Source organism: Paramisgurnus dabryanus, chromosome 20, assembly GCF_030506205.2.
Source record: "Paramisgurnus dabryanus chromosome 20, PD_genome_1.1, whole genome shotgun sequence".
NCBI lineage: Eukaryota > Metazoa > Chordata > Actinopteri > Cypriniformes > Cobitidae > Paramisgurnus > Paramisgurnus dabryanus.
The window spans coordinates 31,855,515-31,879,386 of record NC_133356.1 but is presented as its reverse complement, the minus strand read 5'-3'; the positions used below and the strand labels follow the sequence as shown (position 1 = coordinate 31,879,386).

The 23,872-nt window shown below is 37.4% G+C and overlaps 3 protein-coding genes across 4 annotated transcripts; all 3 read left to right on the top strand.

The window, feature by feature from the left end:
• The first annotated feature begins 4,734 nt into the window (after positions 1 to 4,734).
• On the top strand, positions 4,735 to 9,358 carry LOC135732378 (uncharacterized). 2 transcript variants are annotated; one of them, XM_065250391.2, is made up of 9 exons: positions 4,735 to 4,970; positions 5,266 to 5,418; positions 6,207 to 6,389; positions 6,972 to 7,107; positions 7,189 to 7,530; positions 7,625 to 7,709; positions 7,987 to 8,311; positions 8,402 to 8,624; positions 9,090 to 9,358. In XM_065250391.2, exons 5-8 carry the CDS (start codon positions 7,276 to 7,278, stop codon positions 8,427 to 8,429), a joined length of 693 nt encoding a protein of 230 aa, XP_065106463.2. In that variant the 5' UTR covers positions 4,735 to 4,970; positions 5,266 to 5,418; positions 6,207 to 6,389; positions 6,972 to 7,107; positions 7,189 to 7,275; the 3' UTR covers positions 8,430 to 8,624; positions 9,090 to 9,358. The 2 variants fall into 2 exon arrangements, 1 of the variants encoding a protein (XP_065106463.2); XR_012335553.1 differs by lacking the exons at positions 7,987 to 8,311; positions 8,402 to 8,624; positions 9,090 to 9,358 and having other exon boundaries at positions 4,745 to 4,970; positions 6,221 to 6,389; positions 7,625 to 7,779.
• A 4,537-nt stretch (positions 9,359 to 13,895) lies between these two features.
• On the top strand, positions 13,896 to 21,652 carry LOC135737618 (uncharacterized). The gene is made up of 8 exons (XM_073812832.1): positions 13,896 to 14,070; positions 18,385 to 18,555; positions 18,921 to 19,024; positions 19,740 to 20,802; positions 20,969 to 21,069; positions 21,247 to 21,297; positions 21,418 to 21,548; positions 21,637 to 21,652. The coding sequence occupies exons 1-8, from the start codon at positions 13,896 to 13,898 to the stop codon at positions 21,650 to 21,652; spliced, it is 1,812 nt and encodes a 603-aa protein (XP_073668933.1).
• A 16-nt stretch (positions 21,653 to 21,668) lies between these two features.
• Positions 21,669 to 23,616, top strand: LOC135730481 (serine/threonine-protein kinase pim-3-like). Its single transcript, XM_073812852.1, has 6 exons — positions 21,669 to 21,799; positions 21,898 to 22,074; positions 22,408 to 22,537; positions 22,644 to 22,769; positions 22,874 to 22,963; positions 23,540 to 23,616. The coding sequence occupies exons 1-4, from the start codon at positions 21,724 to 21,726 to the stop codon at positions 22,681 to 22,683; spliced, it is 423 nt and encodes a 140-aa protein (XP_073668953.1). The 5' UTR covers positions 21,669 to 21,723; the 3' UTR covers positions 22,684 to 22,769; positions 22,874 to 22,963; positions 23,540 to 23,616.
• Positions 23,617 to 23,872: the final 256 nt, after the last annotated feature.

Below are 23,872 nucleotides of genomic sequence, written 5' to 3'. Positions count from 1 at the left end.
ATTTTGTGTTGTTGATCGGGGGTGACGTGTCTTCAGTGTGCAACTATAAAAGCACAGAGACATACCAGTATCTTTACAATGGGATAGTCAGTCGAGAGTTTGTGAATATATCAAGAAGACTTTGTGTTTTTAACTTTTTCAGGCAATGGTCTAAATTGTCCCTCTGGTGTGATTTTTTTAAACAACAATTTTTAATAAAAAATTCAATTTTAGTTTTTATGGCGATACATCATGCTTCATGTGGTCTGACAGTCAGCAGTATCTTTCTCATACAACACATTGTAAGTTATTTTATCAAACCATAATAAACATATTAAACTATTTTTTATATTGTTTTCGTTTAATGAAAATATGATTACATTGTTTCTTACGCACTAGATGGTACCAAGGAGGTAAGATGAGAGATATGAGTTGGAATTATTTGCTTATTTTAAAATTATTTGCTTTTTAATTTAAAACATAACAAAAGAACGCACAAACACAATTAGAACTGTTATGAACATTAAAGCTCCCGTTCTTTCTGTGTTTTTAAAGCTTTGATTGTGTTTATAGTGCGCAATATAACGTGTTCATGTTTCACGTTCAAAAAAACATTTTTCACATAATTTACTTATCTCTATAGACCCTTTTACAGCTCACGTGATCAAATAGCCTGCGCGCGCATTTGGGCAACAGAAGTGGTGTTATTCCCCATTGGTTCTAACGTGGTAGCAACTCAGAAAGTTTATTAAAACGGTTTCTCAACATCAAAATGTCCCGTTGTTGCGTTTGGTTGCAAAAATATAATATACTAATATACGTATATATGTATCTGGCAACTTTATTTTTGGCCATCTGCTAACGTCTTTTATCCACTCCACTATAGTACACGGATCTGGTAGCTGTGTTGAAAATGTTGATAAAGTCAATTTTTTTTAAATAACTTACTGTTTGTGTTGCTTCACTGTTGATTCTTACGATACTTCCGTTGCCTAAATGCGCGCGCGCATACGCTGCCACGTCATCATTGTGTACAAACAGTAAAAGGGTCTATAGGGCTGTTTTCACTGTCCTAAAAATGGGCTGAAGTCTTCCTTGTTATGTGAAGTACCTCCTTCAGAAATAAGTAACGAGTTCTGATTGTGTAGTTTGTTTAGTGTGTTGTGATTGTGTAGTTTGTTTAGTGTGTTGTGATTGTGTAGTTTGTTTAGTGTGTTGTGATTTGATAGCAGATTAGCTTGCCGTTAGCTTAGCTGGCCACTGATGTATTCCTGTGGGTGGAGTTTAGTCAAAAAACTGTTCTAGTGACATCATTAAAGCAGGAAGTAGAGGGCTGAAGTCCAAACCGTCCGTTCGCTGTAGGCTTTCAAAGGCAAATTCTGTTAAAGAAAATAAATCGACTGGCAGTGAACTTTCAGCTTTATCATTTTACAGGTATTATTTATGCTATAAAAGCAACATTACACACTAACTGGGTTTAAAAATGGGATCAGAAAGAACGTGACCTTGTGAACGTGAATCAGTTTATGTCATATATATTCTGTACTGTAATCACATTTTTGTAATAATATATAGCAGAATAAATAAAACAGCTAAATCGGCATATTTTTATGAGCATAATATTATTTGTTTATAAACAATTATCGTATTTATTGTTTACTGGCAGTTTCTATGAAAGGTTTTACTGGATGGATGTGTGGATACAGATCATACGACCAGCATTTGCTTTTAAGGACAGCTTTCCCCCAGTGTGTGTGTGTGTGTGTGTCCCAGTGTGTGTGTGTGTGTGTGTGTGTGTGTGTGTGTGTGCTGTAGGAGATAAAGAGCATTACATTTTCACCAGTATTCTTCATCAGTCTTGTCAGGCAGAATGTTTTCCACCCATTTAGTTGGTTCTGGGTTGTACTATGTGTATTAAAATGGGCTTGGGCAGGTGAAATTTTGTTATTTTAAGGGAAAGTACAGAAATGGAAAATAATTTTACATTCGCAGTGTCTATCGTAGGCTCCTATATAATATCTGAAAGAGCACTTAAATTATTCATTATTTCATATTACAACATGACAAGCCACAAAAGTAGTGCTGTTATGAATTAAGTTGTATTGTTTATTATAGATCATTCTGGGAGTTTATTGTATAATTTTGTGTGGATTTTAAGTAATTACTGGGCTGGAAAACAAACCAATCTGGCAACACTGTTCTTCATCTGATCATGTTGGCTAAAAGAGGCTTAATTGTTGCGAGCTAGTGTAATATAGGTAACATATCGCTACTGAAAATCTTGCATTTCCCTGTATCTTGCATTATCAACTTATTTGCGACAAAAAATAGTTTAATTAGCTACTTTTGCTATTAGCCTATGCATATGTGGTGCAACAAAGTTATTTGTTTAATGACTTATATTATTTACCATCCTAAGATTGCTACCTTATACATTAGAATGTTCCAAACACAACTTATTGTCACGATTAAACATTTCTTTGCTGTGTAAATGTAAGAATCATCTCCATCAACTTACCGAGTGGAAATCGCAATGGACCTTGGCATCGTCGCATTCGATGACGTCAGAGTTGTTAAATTACAGGATTTAAAATAAACAAATTAATAATTAAACAACCCATTAATTAATCTAACACAATCGTAGTATAGTAAAATGTATATTTATATGTATATTTATTACCATCAACGAGCCTTTGATAAAAAAATATTTGCCTCCCAGCATGCATCACGTCTAAAGGTAATCAAAGCACTTACCTACATGATCAGAAAACGCTTAAAATGCTACTCCCACGCGCCGTGGAGCGTTGTTAAAGTCACCTCTGAATGTTGTTTTATCTGCAGTTGAACGCGGTTTAAATAAAGCTTCCCTCTGAATGTTGTTTTAACCGCATTTGAGGGTTGTTAAACTCACCGCTGAATGCTATTGATCCTGCAGTTGAACGTTGTTTAACTCACCGCAGACCGTGCTGTTGCAGTTCAGACTGCGAGGGATTTTTAAAATTAAAAACCAGTTGACTGGCCAGATAAATATTGACTTGCGCTGGCATAGATCATTTATTGTTGCCTCTTCCTATTTATTCTTATTTATTATAGTCTGTAGAAGACGTCATGTGACGAGCCCTGGCAGCAACCATAGCAACCAAAAACGTATCAGTTTTACATTATTCTGGCGAGATCTGAAAAATCTGCGTAACATCGAGCAAGCGAGTGATTATGTAAATTCACATATTATGAAAATAAAATATATATTTCTCGCTAGAAATGTAATCAAAACTTATTTTTATGCAGAAACTAACTCACAATATAGATTTTTCCACTAAAAATGAGAGAAATGTCCGCCATGTTTTTTGTTCTCACGGCCGGTAGCTTGAAAGTCACGTGACTTGGACGAAAGAAAAACGTAAAGGGCGATTTATACTCGTGCGTAGGTCCTACGGCGTAGCAGCGACGGCGTAGGTTCCGCGTCGGTTTTCATTTATACTTGTGCGTCGCCGTCCGCGTCGACGTGCAAAGACACGCGAAACCGCTGGTTGGCAGTAATCACGCGTGTAACCACAGTAGCAGCAAAAGTCGTCACAGAAGAAGAAGCTAAGCAAGTTAACCCACAAACGAAGAAAAAATAGCAACTTGTTGTGTATAATTTGAGAAGACCAGCAATGATGTAAGTAAATAAACAGCGACTTATGTTGCAGTTTTAGTTAAATCACTCCTCGACTTGGCTCCTCTTTGTTTTCACCGTCTCAACCGGAAATACCTATGACGCAGTTTTTTTTACCTGACGGGAGGGGTTCTGGTGGACCAATCACAGAGCTTGCGGTCCGCGTAGGTCCGACGCGCTGTTAGGAATTTTGTGAGGTGCGCGTCAGGCTACGCAGAGCTACGCACAGGCTACGGATAGCCTACGCCGTAGCACCTACGCACGACTATAAATCGCCCTTAACAGTCATACAATTCAAGGGCCATTAAAAGAATAGGCGAAAAAAAAATGTAACAGTCATACAATTCTAGGGCCATTATTGTAACCCCTCCACGTTTTGCAAATTGGACCAACGTAGTCAGGGTACGTTTTTTCATGAGACTGGGTTGCGTGAGAGCGCGTTCTTGAAGTTCTGAGTGTTTTCGCTTGAGCTGCATAACTTGCGCGAAGACGCATTTAAAGGGAAAAGCGCGTGTTTTCGCGGCAATTGCGGCGCCCAATTCGCGTCATTTTCATCGCCCCGTGCGAGGACGCGCCTGGTTGCGTCTTTGCATTGACTTTATGTAATCTGCTCGCGCAAATCGTTGAACTTGCGTTGGTGAGTATGCATCATAATGAATGAAAACACATTATTCCCTTCGCGTCAGTGCACACGCACCAGCGCAGCGGGTACACTGGCAAGAGCAGAGCGAGACCTTCAGCATATGTGCCGGGGCTTAGCCCCGGACGGCCCCGGCCCAATTTAAACCCTGATCGTATCTTTAACTCTGAGCTAACGTTAGCCATAGCATTCACGCACGCACGCACGCACGCCTCCGTGTAGCGCCATAGACAGTAAAAAAAAGGTGCATTTTACAGACGCAAATTGAATCCCTGTAATCGTTTCATGATTGGTTACTACCCCATCAATCAAAACGTTGCTGAATAGGCATTGGCTGGTTTCATTTTGACTTCATCCAGTCAAAAACTAAGGTGTGCAAATGACAGCTCACTTAGCCAATGTACTTTTAAGTTCTCAAATCTTATCTGATTGGACAAAACAGTAAGGCGCAGTTTTGCTCGGAAGATTCCAACGCAGAGCAGAAAGACGTGACTTTGCTAAGAATCGATATTTTTTGAAAATAAACATGATCGATCATACTAACCGGAAGCGCGGATCTTTCAGGATTTTTTTCTTATTTTTTTCGTTGTTTTGGATTAAAATGTGGGATGCGTCTTAAAGAGTGGACCCTTATACGTTGCAATGTATTCTGGTGTTTCTTGGATTCGTCCGAAATGATCAGAACCGTGATATGTAAGTAAGTTAGCACTTACTGACATTCATATTATGCCTTCCGTCTGCGTTTCATTTAATTCTTCCCACTCCAGTGTACTGATCGCAAAAACAAGCTCAGAACATGAATCTTGAGTTTTAGCTTAAATTAGGCAGGTCTTGACATAGTCACGTAATTGAATCACGAATTTCACTTTTTTTTCTTGTCACTTAGAACGACCATCAACATAATGTATTTCAATAAGATGTATTTTTCGTGCTTGCACCTTTTTTAATCCTATTTTTCACCTTTTTCTACTTTTTTTTTCTTTTTTAGCGAAGTGCAAAAGTCTACGTTCAACGTAGACAATTATGGCCCGTCATTGGCCCAGAGTGTACGTTCACTGTAGACTCTAGGCCAATCAGAGAGCCGAACCGTCTACGTCCACCTTCCGACTAACTGGTTGGAAATAGAATTGATAATTGGAAGGTAAGAAATGATATACTATCATGTAAAAACAGAGAAATACGATAATATTATGTCAAAGTACAAGCTTAAATTTACGTGATTTAACTATTTATTCGTTGATACGTGACAACGAAGCGTCCGGTATCAAGATCGTTACACATTCACATATTGTGGTAAAAGTGTAGTAACCATGTTATTTAGGTGTATTAATTACTATCAGCAAAACCATGGTTTTACTACAGTAACCGTGGTGTAACTATGGTTTTTGAAAAACATGGTTGTCAAACCTATGGTTATTTTGTGGTATCCATGGTTTTACTACAGTAACCATGTTTTTTTGGTTTTAATTGTAGTAAAACCATGGTTAATTTTCGTGGTATTTGTAGTAACACTCTGGTCATACAAATGACATTCATTTCACCAAAAAACTTGTTTATTACCCTTTTACTATAATAACATTTGGTTAATTTACATAAGAATGGGCTAAAATAATAGCTTGATCTGTGGTAATGGCCAAATCAAGTTCTTTTCAATATTACTTTTTATTTTTAATTGCAACTATGACCAAAAGCCTATAAATCTCTATATATCACCTCATGTAAAATACTGTACAGTGGGGGAAATAAGTATCATAAATGTTTATTTGCCCAATAAATAGCCTAGAATTTAACTTTTCACCTGACTTTGTGCATTTATAATGTGTACACAGATATTCAAATTCGCTCACTGTAAAACCCATAACCTAAATCATGACCTTCTGTATTTGTCATGGTAAGAATAATTTTTTATCATCATGATGATTATAACAGGCTGTTTCCTTCAGGAGAAGATGGATCCATTGCTGCCCAAGCTAAGCTTTTTTGACATAAGTGTGCCAAAAAATAGGCAACAATGCCTTCTTAGGGCAACAAAGGAGGCCAAGGCACTGGCGAATCGAAACACGTGCTTCAAAAAGACAACAGTCGAGGACCAAAAGACGGCTTGTGAGGAAGGTATATCTACATATATCTTGGCACTAGGGCAGTTGATGTGTTTCCACAACCCATCCTCACCCCATTTCGTCAATATTTGACGACACTTGACCATTCGTCATATGTTGACGTGAAGGGTATACCTTTCGCGTCATTTTTTGACGAACTGGGGACTTCAATATTACGTCCGTTGCATTCTCTTTCCTATTTTATTACCATTTGCGCGTCGGTTTAGGGTTAGATTTACATAATGACATCCCTACCCAAACCTAACTCTAACCCCAACGCCAGGTGACAACTGTTTAATTTCGCGTACACTGTTTAATTTCGCGTACACTGTTTAATTTCGCGTAATCTAACCCTAAACCGACGCGCAAATGGTAATAAAATAGGAAAGAGAATGCAACGGACGTAATAGTATTGAAGTCCCCAGTTCGTCAAAAAATGACGCGAAAGGTATACCCTTCACGTCAACATATGACGAATGGTCAAGTGTCGTCAAATATTGACGAAATGGGGTGAGGATGTGTTGGTTTCCACCCTATGTTTCCACTGCAGCATATGATGTTTTTGTGCTTGTCATTAAAATGTCTGTGTCTTCAGCTAAAAAGAGATGTCGGCACTTCACCTCGACTCCATCAGAGGAGCAGTATCTCGGTCAGCTTCATTTGACCTTTGGAAAATACAATGGCCAAAGCTTTAAATGGCTGGTCGAAAATGATGTTGGCTACATTAAGTAGTGAGTGTGTTGCACAAAACAGAATCAACATTTTTCATAATTCCTTTTTCCATAAATTAATTATATTATATGACATTTCAGTATCATTGATCTGCATGTAAAAGAATGCCAGCATCTCAAAAAATAAAACCATTAATGACCGGAGGGTGAAGGACCTCCTCCTGAGGTATGTGCAGCTGTTCCCTCCGGTCTCCTGCTACCTCGAGGTCAACGTGGACAGGGCAATTTATGGGCAGGACCGCTTCAGGTCGTTCACTTTCCTCGAGATGCGGCAGTGGTACAGCCTGCACAAGCTGGGACCGGCCAAGAGAGAAAATGGCGCAGGAGGCGTACACCTCTACAAAGCAGTGGCTGGTGATGAAGGAGAAGGACATCACCACCAAGTCCCAGAAGTGCTTCAGGCGCTACATTCTCGATAGAGAGGTAGGTTACGGTGACTTTAAACAGCCGTGATTGTTACTAAACACATGCTAGGTTAAGACAAACCTCAAATCTAAAACTTCCCTGTAATTCACAGAAGCCTCCACCGGATTCCAATCTTCCTGCCGCCACTTCCAGCTCTTCAAGAAGAGAACCAGGATCAGTCAGAGCTTTATTGCCAGGTATGTTTGCACATACAAGGAATTTGTTTTGGTGAGCTTCTAGAGCACAGAATAAGTGTGACAGGATACAGACAATAAAATAATACAATTAGAATTAATAAAATACACAATATGCAAAAAAATAGATCAAAAAAAGAAAATATATATTTTTTAAAGACAAAATACAAGATGGTATGTACAAGTATGTATGTACAAATGCAAGGAAATGTAAATAAAGTAGTTAAGAAGTGTGGTGTGTTAAATAAATAATGGTTAAATAAATCAAGCTTCCCTGCAGCCGCTGCCACCTCCCAGTTGTCATGGTCCGATGACGCTCTGGACGACACAGTCTTCTTGCCCATCTCCACCAGCCAGCCTGTGTCCGTCAGGAGTCCCGAACAGCTGCCGCTCTCCACCAGCGTGCCAGCAACTGCAAGGCATCCTGAACAGACTCCTTTGCGTAAACGAGCAAGAAGGCAAAGCGCAGCAAGCACAAGAAGCCCCTGCTGTCCTCCACCAGCAAGGCTGGTGAGTCTCCCCCTGATGCTCGCCCAGAGGAGCCATCATCGACCTCCAACAGCCAGACTGCGTCTGCCACCACCTTGCCACAGAGTGACTATTCTGTAAGTGTAAAATCACAACATACACAAGCCATGTTAAAGCATCCACCACCATATTATGGAAAATAAATAACTAAATGTGATGTGTTGCAGGTGGAGCTGGAAGGCTGGTTGCGGCTGAGGGAAGAATCCAATAGCATCCCATCTGCAGACATCCCCTGGCTGAAGGAAGACAGCGAGAGAGGCCTCTTTATGGCCGTCCAAATTTACAAGGACATCAAGGGCATCATTCAAAGGCCGCTGCCTAAAGTCAGACCGGATGTGGTTTTACCCCCGAGCCACTCGGCTTCGTTAGAGGTGGCATCCCCACATCCGGGTAAGGCTTAGTCTCTTCACACCTGTTATTATAGTGATAAATACATCAGTATTGATTACTTGAAGGGATAGTTCGCCTAAAAATGAAAATTCTGTTATCATTCACTCACTCTCATGTTGTTACAAACCTGTATAAATTTCTATATTCTAATGAACACAAAGGAAGATATTTTGAGAAATGTTTGTTACCAAACCGTTTGTGTACCCCATTTACTTCCATAATATTCTTTTTTCTTACTATGGAAGTCAATGGGGTCCACGAATGGTTTGGTTACAAACATTCCTCAAAATATCTTCCCTTGTATTCATCAGAACAAAGACATTTATACGGGTTTATAACAACATAACAGTGAGTAAACAATGACAAAATGTTATTTTTTGGGTGAACTATCTCTTTAACATACATGAATGCTGATCTGTGATTGATGTCTGATCTCTCTCTCTCTCACTCCGATGTGTGTTTTAGGTACGTCACATCTGCGGTGTGTCCGGTTAGTTAGGGCTGGACGATATGGCCAAAATTTTTATCATGATATACTTCTTAATTTCGTACGATGCGGCATAGATCCGATAACGGTATGCATATAAAAAATACCTCAGGAAAAACTGCCAAGGATGCCTGCAATGGATGTCTGAACCAAAAACAAACCTCTGAAAAAAGTAATTTGCCAATAAAACCTTCTCCTATAAAACTATATCATATTTAAAATAAAAAGGGGATAAATATATTAATGTTCACCTTTAATACGTGTTAAGTCTTCATACAAAAAAAGTGATATCACTGTCCAGTAAAACAGACTTTCAGGCTCAGCTTAATAATATTATAGGTGCACCCTGAATCTCACTCAGTGTTAAATGCTGTAATGCAGGGGTCTCAAACTCAAATAGGCTTGGGGCCATTTTTGAGATCGACATCTCATAGAAGGGAGGAAGAGCTATTTCAACATTAAAAAGCACAATTATTTATTTTACATTTATAAACTATTATGTTTTTTTGCCACCAGGTTGTGTTTTGATTTATTATGGATTTATTTAGTCACAGTATTGACTTTCATAGTTCCACCTGTGTTAATCCATAGTTTTGATATAAATTTGCTATTATAGTAATGTGGAAAAATATTAATCAGTCAATTAAAAGTCAATGTGACCCTAAAACTTTTCAATGGTAGTATTTAATGTTACTTACTGTTAGAAAAATAAAAATTACTGATCTACTTGTAATTGCTTAGCAAGCTAGATAGTCATATACTGTATTTGATACTAGACATTTAATTATATTATACATATTACTCATAACCAGGTGACACAGCAGCATACATACTTATCTTTTCTCCTCTTCTTCACCCTTTTTTTAACCATGGCACCTTATGGCTTAAGCCTATTTTTTCTCACTAGTAATTTAGTTTGTTTGCATTACATCTCCTGTTCTCCCTCCCTATATGGTGTCATCACCTCCTTCTCTTACTTCTGAGTAACAGCTCTTCTCAGAGCAAACACTCCTGAATAGATCAATTGATCGCATGGTGACAATGATATGATTTGGCGCGAGGTACCGGTTTAAATCCACATTCCATTTGCTCATCGTCCCGGAGATTGCGGCTCATGGGTGCATAACTACGCCACGGGTTTAATAAGGAAGTTGCGCCTTGACCTGCGTTTAACCTGCGTTTTTACACGTGACATGTGAACGGCCACGGGCCGTCGCAATGTATATTGAAATATCGGAAATGCGTTTAGAAACTATATCACAGTTACCGAACAATTTTTATACCGCGAGATATATTGATATTGAATTATTGTCCAGCCCTACGGTTAGTACACCATGGTGACAGAGGTGGTTTCCTGTGGACTGTGCCTCAAGGCTGCCAGGGGTGGAGCAAGTGGTCCCATGGGTCGGTGGCGAGGCTCATCGGGCCAGGTTTCCGGCTGTGCTGATGGTTGACCGTAAAGCGTGGGGTGGACAAAACTGTGATTCACCTCCTGTGTGACCGCACAGAGGGGAACACCGTAATTAAGGTATATAAGGTATTATATGTATTTAATATTTAATAATACTGTATAAATCATCACGCGGGCAGGCCGTATGTTTGACACCCCTGGCTCAGAGCCTAAAGATATGATAAAGATTTCTCCAGAGGTTAGATATAAACATCTTCATTGTGGATCGTCGACTGCAGATTATTTTTTGTTGTTGAGAGTGTGAGAGCCAGAGATGCATCGACCAGTAAAGGTGCTGTTTAGATACAGTTAGTTTGTCTTGTTATGTTGTTCATGTATTTACAGTTTTTTGTTTCATGTTGTTTTTGATCATAAAATTAACAGTGGAGATGACTAACGTTAAGGCACGAGTTTTATATGGGTTCATTTTTCTATGACATCATGTTATGTAAATGCATATTTATGAATCTGATGCATAAAATATATAAACACAAGAAAGTAAGATATTACCAGCAATGGGGTGGAATTACCAGCAATGTTGAGCATTATAAGCATAAGTTATTTGGCAAACATAAGCATTTGTAATTATAAAGCGTTTGCGCGCGTATGCGTGTGTGTGTTTTCTCATTGCGATGTAAAATACATTTACATTACATTTACATTTTGTCATTTAGCAGACGCTTTTGTCCAAAGCGACTTACAAGTGAGGTAAACAATAGAAGCAATTATGGCAACACAAGAACAGCAATACATAAGTGCACTGGAAATTGTCTCATCAAGTCCAACACAATAGCCAAATGTATGTTAGTATTTTTTATAGGCCTTCAACTGACACAGATAATGACTGGAGTCTGGAGTCCAATCCCGAGCGAGCACATTCAACATAACAAGTATATTGTTATAATGTACAAATTTTTTTTTTTTCTGAAATAGTTTTGTGCTTTTGTGTGCAGATAAGTTTTGAATTGATAGTCATGTAGTATGTAGTGCTCTTTCTTATGTTGTTATCATGTGTCTATTTGGATTCTCCAGGTGCACATTTTTTGTTTGGATAAAAGCTCACAGAAACTGAAACCAGATGTATGCAGCTTTGCCAGGCGTGCAGCACCAGCGTAAACCAGCTAAGACCACTCTTCTAAGCTTTCAGCCTGGTAAAGCTGGTTTTTCGATCTGAACAGCTAAAAGTGGACTCTAAAAACCTCTCTAAAACCAGCCTGCTACACCAGCTAAAACCAAACTGGGAGACCAGGTCAACTTAGGTTGGTTTTAGCTGTTTTTCAGTAGGGAATGTTCATCCCTATACCAAAATACACAATCATCATTGTGATATGTCTTTGAATAATCTCTTATTATTATCACACAGGTCCACGTGCTCATCTCCACTCAAACCTTTGCAGAGAAATGAAACAATAACTGCATGATTGATCTACAGTCGCCACCTGGTGGTGATAAAAATGAATAGCATTAATAGAAAGTATGACTTCAACATATTTTTGGTGGTATGGTACAGTGCTTTATATAGATTAATGGTATATGGTACAGTCTTCTTTAGCTTAAAGGTAAATATAACAGTGAATGAAGATAATTCTTAAACTGTGTGTAGATGTTCAATAAAGTTTAGAGTATCAGTGAAGCAAGTTTGAGAGATTTCTACATAAAATCTATAGACCATTTCAAAAGATGTAAACAACACTTGTCCAGAAGAACTTCCTGTTTCAGTTTTTTAACACTAAATAAAAGTTGGGATAAAATACAACCAACAGAACCAACATAGAACGGAGTCAAAAAGTTAAACAAACATCTTAAAGATAATGATCTGTGTGTGAAATTAAAAAAACAGTCACAAACTGAAACAGGAAGTGCTTCTGGACCAGTATTGTTTACATCTTTTGAAATGGTCTATAATGTAAAAAATATAATCTTGATATCTTTAATAAGGTAAAAAAAATTAATAAGGTCTATCTCTATTTATAGTTGTATTATGCCACATTTAACCTCCTAAGACCTGGATGTCACGTATGTGGACATCAATGTTTTTGTTGTTTGCACCATAATACTTAATTCTGTGTAACTGGAACCTCTTATACACAAACATGGACAAATACACTGCTTCATGTTCAAAGAAAAATATTTGGTTATTATATTTATTGGATCCCCAAAATAGCTGGTAGAAATCTGAAAAAAAAAAGACAAACCAAAGCTCGATCTTAGGAGGTTAATTTAGGCTTCATGTTATCTGACCAAAGATAGGAGATTGTTGCATAAAATTGGTTTGGGGGCAGAAAAAATTATTTTGGTAGTGGAAACATTTTTTAAGATCTTTTCCTCTCATCTCATTCAGTATTTTGTCCACCACCATGACCCTTTAGTCTCTGTGGTGGTTCTTCATGAGTCAACATGTCAAATGTCCTTTAATGTTTTTGGGAATTATAGTGTTTAGTGAATTTAACCCTGCAGTAAACCCAGCAATATGTAACTCTGTTGATGCTTTAACTGCTGTAAGGGATGAGGGATTATAATCTTACTTAATGTCTGTTATTGACTGACTGCCAATGTTTAACTATTTGATATGCGTGAAGGAGCAATTAAAAAACCTTTTGTATGTATCATGCATTAAAATATATGACCTTTGATGCTTTTGATGATTTAAATAAAATCTCCATACAATCTGAGCATGTCTGTGTTTTACTCTCGACTAATACTCTTTTTCTTTTAACATTACTGGTAAATAACATAGTGCCATCTAGAGGTTGTAAATGAATAACATGATAAGTCTAAATATATTAATACAAAATAGCATCTATACACACTGTAAAATACATTTTAAAAAGTAGTAATAAGCATTAAGTAAGACATATTAAAGAGTTTTGATAGGATATTCATATATATCTACAATAAAAAGTCCAAAAATTGTTTTAATTAAACAACACAAGGGACATACAAATATATATATATAAAAAACTCATCACAGTTGAACCGTAAACAGAACAGAGTCATTAAACTCCATGACAACCATACTGTAGAACGCGTCGTTGTCATGGAACCATTATGACATCACACTCGGTGCCTATACAAAGCTGAACCAGAAGAAACCGCTATCATTTGACTGATCTGAACGCTACTGTACAGATTACCAAGTGAATTTGCAGACTTTCAAAAAGTTCGCAACTTTAAACTGCTTGACGCACTGTGTACGGAGGACAGTTTACTTAGATTTCAACCCTCTGTGAACCGAGTCTAAGCACAGTTAAGTCTGCAGTTATTTTCTGACATCATGTTTCGTCCTGTAACACCATTGTCCGACAAGGACACGGAAAAAACAGATGTCGAGAACATGGATTTTTTTCTGCCGAATGCTGTGCCTAACTTTGACTATGTCCTTGATATCGGACTTTCGTCAAAATTCGGGCGCGCTGCCGGTGGTTTAAATCCATGTGGAGGAGAGGAGGATGACGAGGAGGAGATGGTGGATGTTTATCCAACACGTACTGAGGCGAAACGCCAAAGAGGTAAGATGCAAGTTAAATCAAAAAGTCTGTTGATAAGTTTACATACAGTTATTGTGTTGTTAATGCACGTGTACATGTAGACACACCAGGTGGTGCTCGTGAACTTGACATTTCACCCGCCGTTTTTCTTGACCAGCAGAATACGCAGACAAATTCTGACTCCATTAATTTAAAAAAGCGACCAAAATTAATAAAACATCCCCGCAATTTAAGATAAGAATTACGCCGTATGAGGCCTTGTTTTTTAATATCCCTCACGAAAATTAACTAAGTTATGGTTTTTATGTGGTAAAAGTGTAGTAACCATGTTTATTGGTGTATTGAGTACTATTAGCAAAACCATGGTTATGTTGTGGTAACAATGGTTTTACTACAGTACCGTTAACCATGTTTTGTTAGATGTAACTGTAGTAAAACCATGTTTAATTTTCATAAGTGATGTATAACATAATAAATAGTTAGCAGTGCATACGACTGTTGTTATTCAGACTGCAAATGTGATGTTCAATTACGGAAGCCGAGGTTGTACTATTTGTATTTTTGCTTGCTTGTTTTCTCATGATCACAACTTAATTTCTCGTTATCTCAAGTTAACAAAAGTTTTATTTTTTGTATATATATATATATATATATGAACGGGTTGTATTGTTTGAAGACAGCAGAGGTATATTTAAATTAGGGGATGAACAAATTACGTTTTACTTGGATCAGGGATTCGGTCGTAACTGGCAAGTTGATAGTGGTGAATTTAGGGACCGTCTCTAAAGTTACTCCTTAATATACACGTTTCTACTTTTTATAGCATTTAAATGAAATGACTTTTAGTCAACATACAGTTACAAACCCAACTGTGTTCATATGGTTGTCAGCTATAATGTACACTTTTATTTTTTATTTATTAATATAAACTAGGGATGTTAACCGATGACCGTTTGACCGATGGTTGACCGTATCAACGTTAACCGGTCAAAGTTGTCGGTTGTCGGTTAAAAAAAGGGATCTGTAAATTAGGCTATTATAGACAGTGGACTAAACCCTACTACAGTTAGTCATCTCTTTCTTTCCAAGATCATTTTGTGTGAGGTGAACAAATCCCTCACACTCAGTTTTTCATAACTGGCCTTTTTGTACTTTATAAACCAATAAAAAAACATTTGGCGCGAGGTCACTGCGTTTGGTTTCGCATGCTCACAATGTTTGCGAAAAGTAAATGCTACAGGCTATTTTTTGATAAAATCCTTTATTCGAATAGTAAATAAAATACAGCAATAAAATAGTTAAAATTAAAGTCTCTCCTGGTTTTGTTCCAAATTATTAACATTTATGTCTTTTAGGCTAACAGTAAAGTGCAGAGTAAGTTTTGTTTCTGTAAATCCTCAGCCATGATTTTTACCACTTTATTAAGTTTTGCTTTGTAGAAAGCATTTCTTTAAAGTGAATTTCGTTTTGTATAAATTGTATCTTAATTTTAAATGTTTCATCAACCAAATGCATGTATTTAATAAATAAAAAGCAAATATAGCAGAGAATATAATAACCGGTCCGTGCATGAAGGCGCCGGCACGGCGCGTTCACTTGCATTGCATTGTTAATTAGAACGCACCTCATCATAAATAAATAAAACTCAGCGTAGGCCCATATGCCTCATACAAGCATTAAATATCTTTGCTGCATTTGTTCTAGAACAAACACAGTGCGAGACCTGCTTTGGCCGGTGCGTCTTTTACACATTCTGAAGGTGCCCGTTTAATCCATTGGTTTTATCGTGTTGCAGTCTATTAGGCAACATTCCGCATAAGATGGGTTTAGATTTGGAAATACATTACATCTGTATTTCAGTGGTAACAGGAAAGGTGATGATGATCATCCTATGTCTTTATTATTACTACCCCAAACTAAAGCGCAGTCTCTTCTGAGCTGTCATTTTCTTAAATGAGCCGCGGCAATTTTCAAATGAGCTTCACAAACGCCTTTATTTTCAAGTTCAACGCGATCACCTAGTACCTAAACTATTTCGAAACTAAGCACGGCGCTGCGTTTGCGGGACTTATGTTTCGCGCTGTAGGGGATTTAAAAAGTGTTGTGAGGTCTGTGTGTGTGTGAGCCGGAGGCAGAGCGCAGAGAGATGCAAGTAGCGAAATTGCAGGCGCGGCTCGAAATGGTAGGTATGTGACAAAAAAATATAAATACTAGAAAATTCATATATAATTATAACCATATGATAGATAATAAAAAGAACTTTAACATGGTTTTTAAATTATTAAAATCGGATAATTATTAAGAAAGTTATGGAATTTTTTATCTCGAAAATTAGGGGGCCGTTTTGTACCCAATTAAAACGATAAAACTATGAAAAACTGTGACCTCTTCCGCTTGACCAAACACTTTAAAATATCATAACTTCCTCATTTCTTGGCCTATTTGCATAATTCAAACACCACATTGTAGGTAATTAAAAGCCCAACAAGATTAAGATGACATCTTTTTAAAAGATATATGAAAATGTTATTATTTTTGATTAACCACTAATTAATGAAACCCAGAGCATCAATCCACGCATATCTTTCCATATGAAATCAAAGCCCTCTCAAATAAAATTGCTGTATTTTTATATATTAAAGAAACATTTCATTGTTTCTTTAATATTTCTTAATTGACTAATAATGCTGGCGAGCAATTTAAATGGTCAGATATTATTAATACATTAATTGATGATTATGTTTTTATCATTCATAAATCAATAAATGCATGCATGTTGCATGCATGTATTTATTTATATGTTTGACAAAATTATGCCAATAATGTAATCTAGAGAGTCTAATCCTTCGTTCTGTATGATTACTTTGAAAAATACTGCACGGATTGATGAAAACGGAGAAGTTTTGGAAGCCAATATGATTGAATGGGCGATTCTGCTTTTGACAACAACGTCACTTGCGGATCTTAAAAAAGCACAAGCGAATGTTACAATCAATCCCAAACTTCACCTAATTCAAGTTAAATGTATATTCTATCAAAAGTATTTGGTTTGAAACAAAAAAATACTCGCCTTCATAGAGGATTTCAATGCCAAACACGAGAGAAATTTTGCTTCGCTTATAACTTTCTTCTTACGACAGCTGTCTTGGAAATTCGAACGTGAGAATCAACGTGAGGAAGTAATTTATGTCACTAGTATATGGGCTTTAGAGGTATTCACAAAGCAAAGATATGACAGATTTCCTAAGTCACCAACGTGTCTGGCGCTGAATACCTGCTGGGAACGCAGCCGTGGGAACAAAGCGCTCGTGCGTATTAAGTCATTTTGTCACATAACGTTACCTAGAAATGGCTGTTATTTTAAATAGCATAGCATATTTTAAACTATCGGTTAACCGGTTTCAACCGGCTAATGAGGCTCGGTGGCCGGTCAAGAAAATTTTTCGTTTTCGCCATCCCTAATATAAACTGTCAAATACAATTGAAAATAGAAACGTGTACGTTATTACATTAAAGATGGTCCCTAAATTCACGCACATTATGGGGTGGTTTCCTGGGAAAAGATTGTCTTAAACTAGGACTAGGCCTTAATTTATTTAGGAAATATAACTAGTTTTAACAAAAATGCCTTACTAAAAACATTACTTGTGTGCATTTTGAGGCAAAACAGGGCACTGATGTATTTTAAGATATGTCAGTGCAAGTTCATATCAGTTTGAACAGCTCTTAAATTAATTTAAATCTCAGACTAGTCTAATCCCTGTCCAGGAAACCGCCCCAACAGATAGACACCTCATTTTACTTTTAATTTGGCACATGACATCACTTATCACTTAAGCTATACAGAAAGCCAAATTTTGACAAAGCCACAATATAAAAACAAATTCAATCTTTATCTTATGTTTAGTATGCTAAAACAGCTTTGTTAATGTTATTGTCTCATCAGATTTACAATAACACAATACACAACATCATGTCATTGTTTGCATCCCTGTATGTTACTGTCTGATGTTTATCGTTTCTGCTGTCTAAGAGATTTTCTGTATTTTGAAAATGCAAAAGTACTTAACTAAAATTCAGATTTTAAATACATGTATCTAAAATGCCCTGACAACAGCTTCATAACAAGACATTAACATAAATATAAATTATCCCCAAATTAAAAATAAGAATTGCCACTGTATGACGTCTTATATATATCAGCATGATTGCAAATGTGGTATTTATTTTATACAGTTGAATAAACAATACATTAAAATAAGTGACAAGTTTTAGACACATATTGATCACTTCAGTTAAAGCATTCATTTCATAACATTATTTATTGAATTGCAGTGTTGGGATGGAGATGTGATGATGGTGGAATGGATTTTGCTCTTCCGAGTGCCGTCCCTGACAATGTCCCGAACAACGGACATTTGTTAGACAGACATGCCGGGAGTTCACATCCACGAGGAGGAGTAAAGGAGTTTACTCCTGCATTTGAGGAGGCGAACAGCCCCACAGGTCAGATGGAAATATTGTGTTCTTGACAATCTTTAAATCTGTATCATGTTTGTTCCTCAATAGTTTTGTTGGCCCTTGCAGATACTAATATCTTATTACATTAAACTCAGTAAAATAAAGCATCTTACAATAAGAAATTAAGTTTAAACCGTTTTTCTAGTGTGTTTTTAACTCATATTTTAACAGCATTATTAATGCAATAATCATTGCTGTATTGTTAGGAATTATTTATAAAGAATTAGATACTCAATTACATATACATATTTGTTTATTAAGTATTATTACTGACAACGGTTCTTTGTCATTCTCTTTTGTCATAATGAATTTTCTAATAGTTTATCATTTGTTTTTGTTTTTTGGTGTAGAAAAATGCAAGAATACATTCTTTAAATCATTAAAGAAGGCATGGGAGAATGTAAAGCACCCATTCCTGAAAAATGATAAAGTTGAAACACTGATTCCTTCAGAGGTTTGTTACATCATTACATTTACTACAACTATCTGTCCATTTATAAACATGTTTTCATCCAGGTTTTGTTATTGACCAAGTAAATATGCGTAAAAAAGGTTTTCTATTCAAATGGAGCTAAAATGGTGTCCATGGTGATGTCACGAATGATGAAAGCGAATTGTCACATACGTTTTGGTGTATCGCAAAAAAATCTCACCTTGAGCAAATAATCTACCTAATTTCTCTAATGCTCTTACAATGAAAGCTTAGCCAGGTCGAGTCTGATGTTTGTGGTCTCGGTAATTTAAAATAAATTTGCTTTCACCAAAGGGACCCGATTATGAGGAGAAAAAGTTAAAAAATTTTATGAAGTGAAAGCGGTTTAAGTTTAAGTTCAGTGCAGCTTGCGTACCCTCTGTGTATAGGGAGGATCGACTCTGCAAATCAAAACAGAAAGTCTCAGGCTGCAATAAGAGCACCTTTTGTTTTCTGTCATGCCCTTCAGAGGTTGCGTGTGAGGAAGATCTATCATGTGACATCACATTTATTTTCGTTAAAGCTATTTTTTGACAAAGTGTTTCCAAATTTTTTTTTTAGGTATTGACATTGCGTTTATGCGCTAAAGCATTTTTGCTAAAAAGCCTTGGATGGAAACATGGCTTCTAAACATGGCTGGAAACATTTATCTGTCTGTCTGTTTGTCTGTCTGACCCACCTCTGGTCTTCTCCACAGCTTAATGCGGATTCAGCAAATCCTAATCTAAAGGATGATGCTGTTCTGGCCAGCTCTGAATTAAACACTAAAATCAAACCGGACAAACGAATGGCATTCTTTGACTGTCTCTGGAGGGGCAAGGTGGAGTCAGTGCGGACTCCACAGCTTAAAGCGGATCCAGCTATCCCTGATGTTAGGGAAGTTGTTGATCTGGCATCACAGTCAAAGACCTACGTTGGTCCGAAGAAAAAGAAACAAAAGGCTTCAAAGAGCCGCAAATCTAACCTCCAGGGAGAAAAAGTGACTGTTGTGCCAACTCAACAGCCCAAGGCCATTTCAGATATTCCTGTTGGCATGGATGTTCCTGATCTGGCCTGCCCCCAATCAAAACCAAAGATTCGTCCGGATAAACGCAAGACATTGAAGCAACGCTTCCTTGGATGCTTCCGGAGGGGCAAAGTGGAGTCAATGCCGACTTCACAGATTGAGGCCGATACAGCTATCCCTGATGCCAGGGAAGTTGTTGATCTGGCAGATTGTCAATCGAAGAGTGTTGGCTTAAAGAAACACAAACAAAAGGCATCAAAGAGCCGCTCATTTCACAACCCTTGCGGAAAAAAAGGGAAGAGTAAAGTGAAAAAAGATGCCGATCCAGCTATTCCTGATGCCATGGATGGTGCGGATTTGGCCAGTTTTGGTGGCATCACTGCAGCTAATGGGAGGCTACAGAAGATAGGTGCCATTCCAGAGAATATTGGGTTAAAAGGTGGCGGAAATCCCGACCCAAATAAAGCTAAAAATCCTGGGTCAAAAGATGTTGGAAATCCTGAGGCAAAAGGTGGTAAAAATCCCAGGCCAAAAGCTTTTGGAAATCTCAGACTTCCTTGGTTTTTTAATGCAAAAATAACTAAAAATCCTGGACCAAAAGAAGAAGGAAATCCTGGGGCAAAAGCCCTTGAAAATCCCAGAAATCCCTTGTCAGAAGATGATAAAGTTGTCAGGCCAAAAGTTATAAATGTTGTTCAACAAGCTTCTGAACCGCCAAGCAAGAAGAAACCAGCTGATCCGTCAGTGCCTAAAGGTGAGTGTACTGACTTCATTACTCCTACGGTGGGTTGCACCAATATGTGAAATGGTTTCTTCATCATATTCTTCTGTACCTGGAAATGTATGCTGTACCTTTCATCTGTGAGTATATGAGTGTTAACATGTACTGTCACCTCATCATTTTTCTGTGTGTTTTTCAGACACTTTTGATTCTAAATATCAACGCTTGGAGGATGAAGTGCTTGGGTGCGGTGGCTGTGCCATAGTGTACAAAGGGATCCGTAAATCGGATGGCAGTGAGGTAATGCACTCGTATTTATATCAAACACAATGTTTGCTGAAATTTGTATGTCCACTTGATCTAAACCATGTTTTAAAGTTTGTAGATTCTCAAACCTTAAAGTTATGTGTGCAGTGTCAGGTGAGCCGCTTCAGTCAGCTCAAGAGAAATTAACTTTTGTTGTTTTTCTCTTTACAGGTTGCCATCAAGCGAATAATCAAACGAAAGAATGAAAGGACTCTTCAGATTGTAAGTTGTCATAAAATTTGATGAAGTGAACTAAACAGAAAATAGACAGTATAGCAATTACGCACCAATACAAGATATTTGTTTTATCTAATTGTAATTTGTTGACCATTTTTTCTCCAGCCTGGATCCCCCAAACCACTTATTACAGAAGTGGCGCTGATGCTTAAGTTAAGAGATGCGCCCTCATGCACCAATGTCATACAGATGTATGACTGGTACGAGACTAAACACTTTTACACGCTCGTGTTGGAGTACCCACTGCACAGCGAATCCTTGTTGCTATTTGTTCTTCTTGAAGAAAAACTAAGTGAAAATACAGCAAGACATCTCATGCGTCAGGCAGTACTGGCAGTGAAACACTGTCTGGATTGTGGAGTTTTCCATACCGACATCCATCCCGGAAACTTCTTGGTGCAGCAATCAACAATGAGCCTGAAGTTAATTGACTTTGGGCTTGGACATTATCTGACGCATGAGGCATATGATTCCCGTGACTTTATGGGTGAGCTAAAAAAAAACTAATATAGCAGAGTATTGAAACCTGTTGTTATTGCAGGGTCATCTTTTACAAAACGACTCAACATGATGTTTTGTGTACAGGAGCTCCATGTTGCACCCCGCTTGAGATCGAAACGGCTAAGAAATTCCACGCCGTGCCAGCAAACGTCTGGGCCATAGGTACTATGCTGTACTTCATGGTGCTTGGATCTTTCCCCTGTCCTTTAAACGAGTTTAATTCCGGGAATCTGGAGACAACTGAGAAGGATTTATCAAAGGGTGAGTGAAAATGACTGATCAACATGCACACACAAAGCCTTTGATCAAATCCACAATAAATATTATCAGAGGATACGGTCTGTCTGGCAAGATGTTAGATTTTATTGTGTTTAGCTAAACAGTCATTTAGTGGCTCGCCAATTTATTACATCATTGTGCCATCATCTTAACCTGAGGTACTGTCTGTCTGTGACCAGGGTCCCTTTAGATGATAGACAGACAGACTTTTTTGCAGTATTATTAAATGACAACAAAAGCGTCTCTTTATGCCATGATCATTGTTGCCATTTGTGTGTCATGATGACTAACAGCTCTCTCCTAAATCTTGTACAGAAATCTGTGATCTGTTAAGTGGTTGCCTGGCCCTGAATCCAAGTGATCGTCCGACGCTCAAGCAGATCTTAGATCATGACTGGTTTAAAACTGAGTCTGATGAAGAAGAGCTACTCGTATACAAAATGAGGTAACAGACCAATTAGGAAACTACATTTTGCAGATTACATGCTTTTTATTTTGTGTAGTTAGTTGTATAGTAAGATTGTTTTAAATGTACATTTTCATCACTACAGGGCACTATCCACAGAAAATAAAAAGGATGAAGCTGAATGACTGAAGGAGAGGGGAATGATTGGAGATGCTGTTTTCATCATCCTGAGACATATGGAGTTTGCTAATCATGTTTACGGATAAATAAGGTAATTAATTAATACTTTATGGCATTATAATGAATAAGTTAACAGTCGTGTGTTAGATGTTGTTTAACCAACACTTCTGCATTTGTCCTCTTGTGTCTCTCTAGTTTCTATAACCAGAAAGCGAGAATAGCACAGACATTAAAAGGGCCACAATTTCTCAGGAGTAACACATTTTTGCACACTTTCTGCATAATGTAAGTACACAACTTCATTTATCTTTGTATATTTTATTACAAAAATCATACATATTGTGCACTGGCGGCCGGTGACTTCTTTTTTCCGAAGGCTCTTGATGCGAAGTTCAAGTTCGTCACAACGTTTATGTAGCCCGTCATGTGTGTGGTTCGTAATTTTAAAATATGTGTTCTGCATGTCGAGAGATCTTATGTGCAAGGGTTTATGATAAAAGAGACACTTGCGTTTGCCAGATACTCGCATAATCTCATGCGTAATCAAAGTTTACTGTTAAGGGAGTGTCCTGCGTGTATTTTGTGAACATGAGCGTCTCTTTTATCATAAATGGTTTTGACGCGTGTGCAGCAGGCACTTATTTTGACAAAACACATGATGCACATGGTTCACATGACGCAACAAACAAATATTTTAAAAATGCAAAACACATGACACTCCGAAGACTTATTTTTAATTAGCGTCCCTCGGATGAGCAGTCACGAGCCGCCACTGATATTGTGGCTTTAAGGTTCTAGATATACTATAAATATGATGACTAAAAATTAAATGTTGACATTTCCTTTCTTTCTCATCTTCAGGTTTTATTTCAGCCTCAGTCGTCATGACCACAGACCGCTGGCTGAATGTCTGATGCAGATCCTGTCTCATCCTTGAAAATTTTTTTTTTTAATTCTTAATGTTTTTATATTTTAAAGTTGTATAATCTAATATATAGTATGTCATCTATGTCTGGCTCTCTCTCTAGGGTTTTTCTCCTAGAAGTTTAGGGAGTCAGGTTTATTAATGTAAAGCTGCTTTGACATAATAAACAATTGTGAAAAGTGCTACAGTATATAAATAAAATTGAATTGAATATGGAATACTTTTCTTTAGCAGATGTTTTAATTTGCTTTTTTACTTTTTTATTTGAT

Coding starts and splice junctions, on each gene's coding strand:
- LOC135732378 (XM_065250391.2), top strand. CDS start 7,276: ATGTGCAGCTGTTCCCTCCGGTCTCCTGCTACCTCGAGGTCAACGTGG. Junction 7,710..7,986: donor AGTCAGAGCTTTATTGCCAG/GTATGTTTGCAC, acceptor GCTTCCCTGCAG/CCGCTGCCACCTCCCAGTTG. Junction 8,312..8,401: donor TGCCACAGAGTGACTATTCT/GTAAGTGTAAAA, acceptor GATGTGTTGCAG/GTGGAGCTGGAAGGCTGGTT.
- LOC135737618 (XM_073812832.1), top strand. CDS start 13,896: ATGGATTTTTTTCTGCCGAATGCTGTGCCTAACTTTGACTATGTCCTT. Junction 20,803..20,968: donor TGATCCGTCAGTGCCTAAAG/GTGAGTGTACTG, acceptor TGTGTTTTTCAG/ACACTTTTGATTCTAAATAT. Junction 21,298..21,417: donor ATGAAAGGACTCTTCAGATT/GTAAGTTGTCAT, acceptor TTTTTTCTCCAG/CCTGGATCCCCCAAACCACT.
- LOC135730481 (XM_073812852.1), top strand. CDS start 21,724: ATGAGCCTGAAGTTAATTGACTTTGGGCTTGGACATTATCTGACGCAT. Junction 21,800..21,897: donor TGATTCCCGTGACTTTATGG/GTGAGCTAAAAA, acceptor TTTTGTGTACAG/GAGCTCCATGTTGCACCCCG. Junction 22,538..22,643: donor CTACTCGTATACAAAATGAG/GTAACAGACCAA, acceptor TCATCACTACAG/GGCACTATCCACAGAAAATA.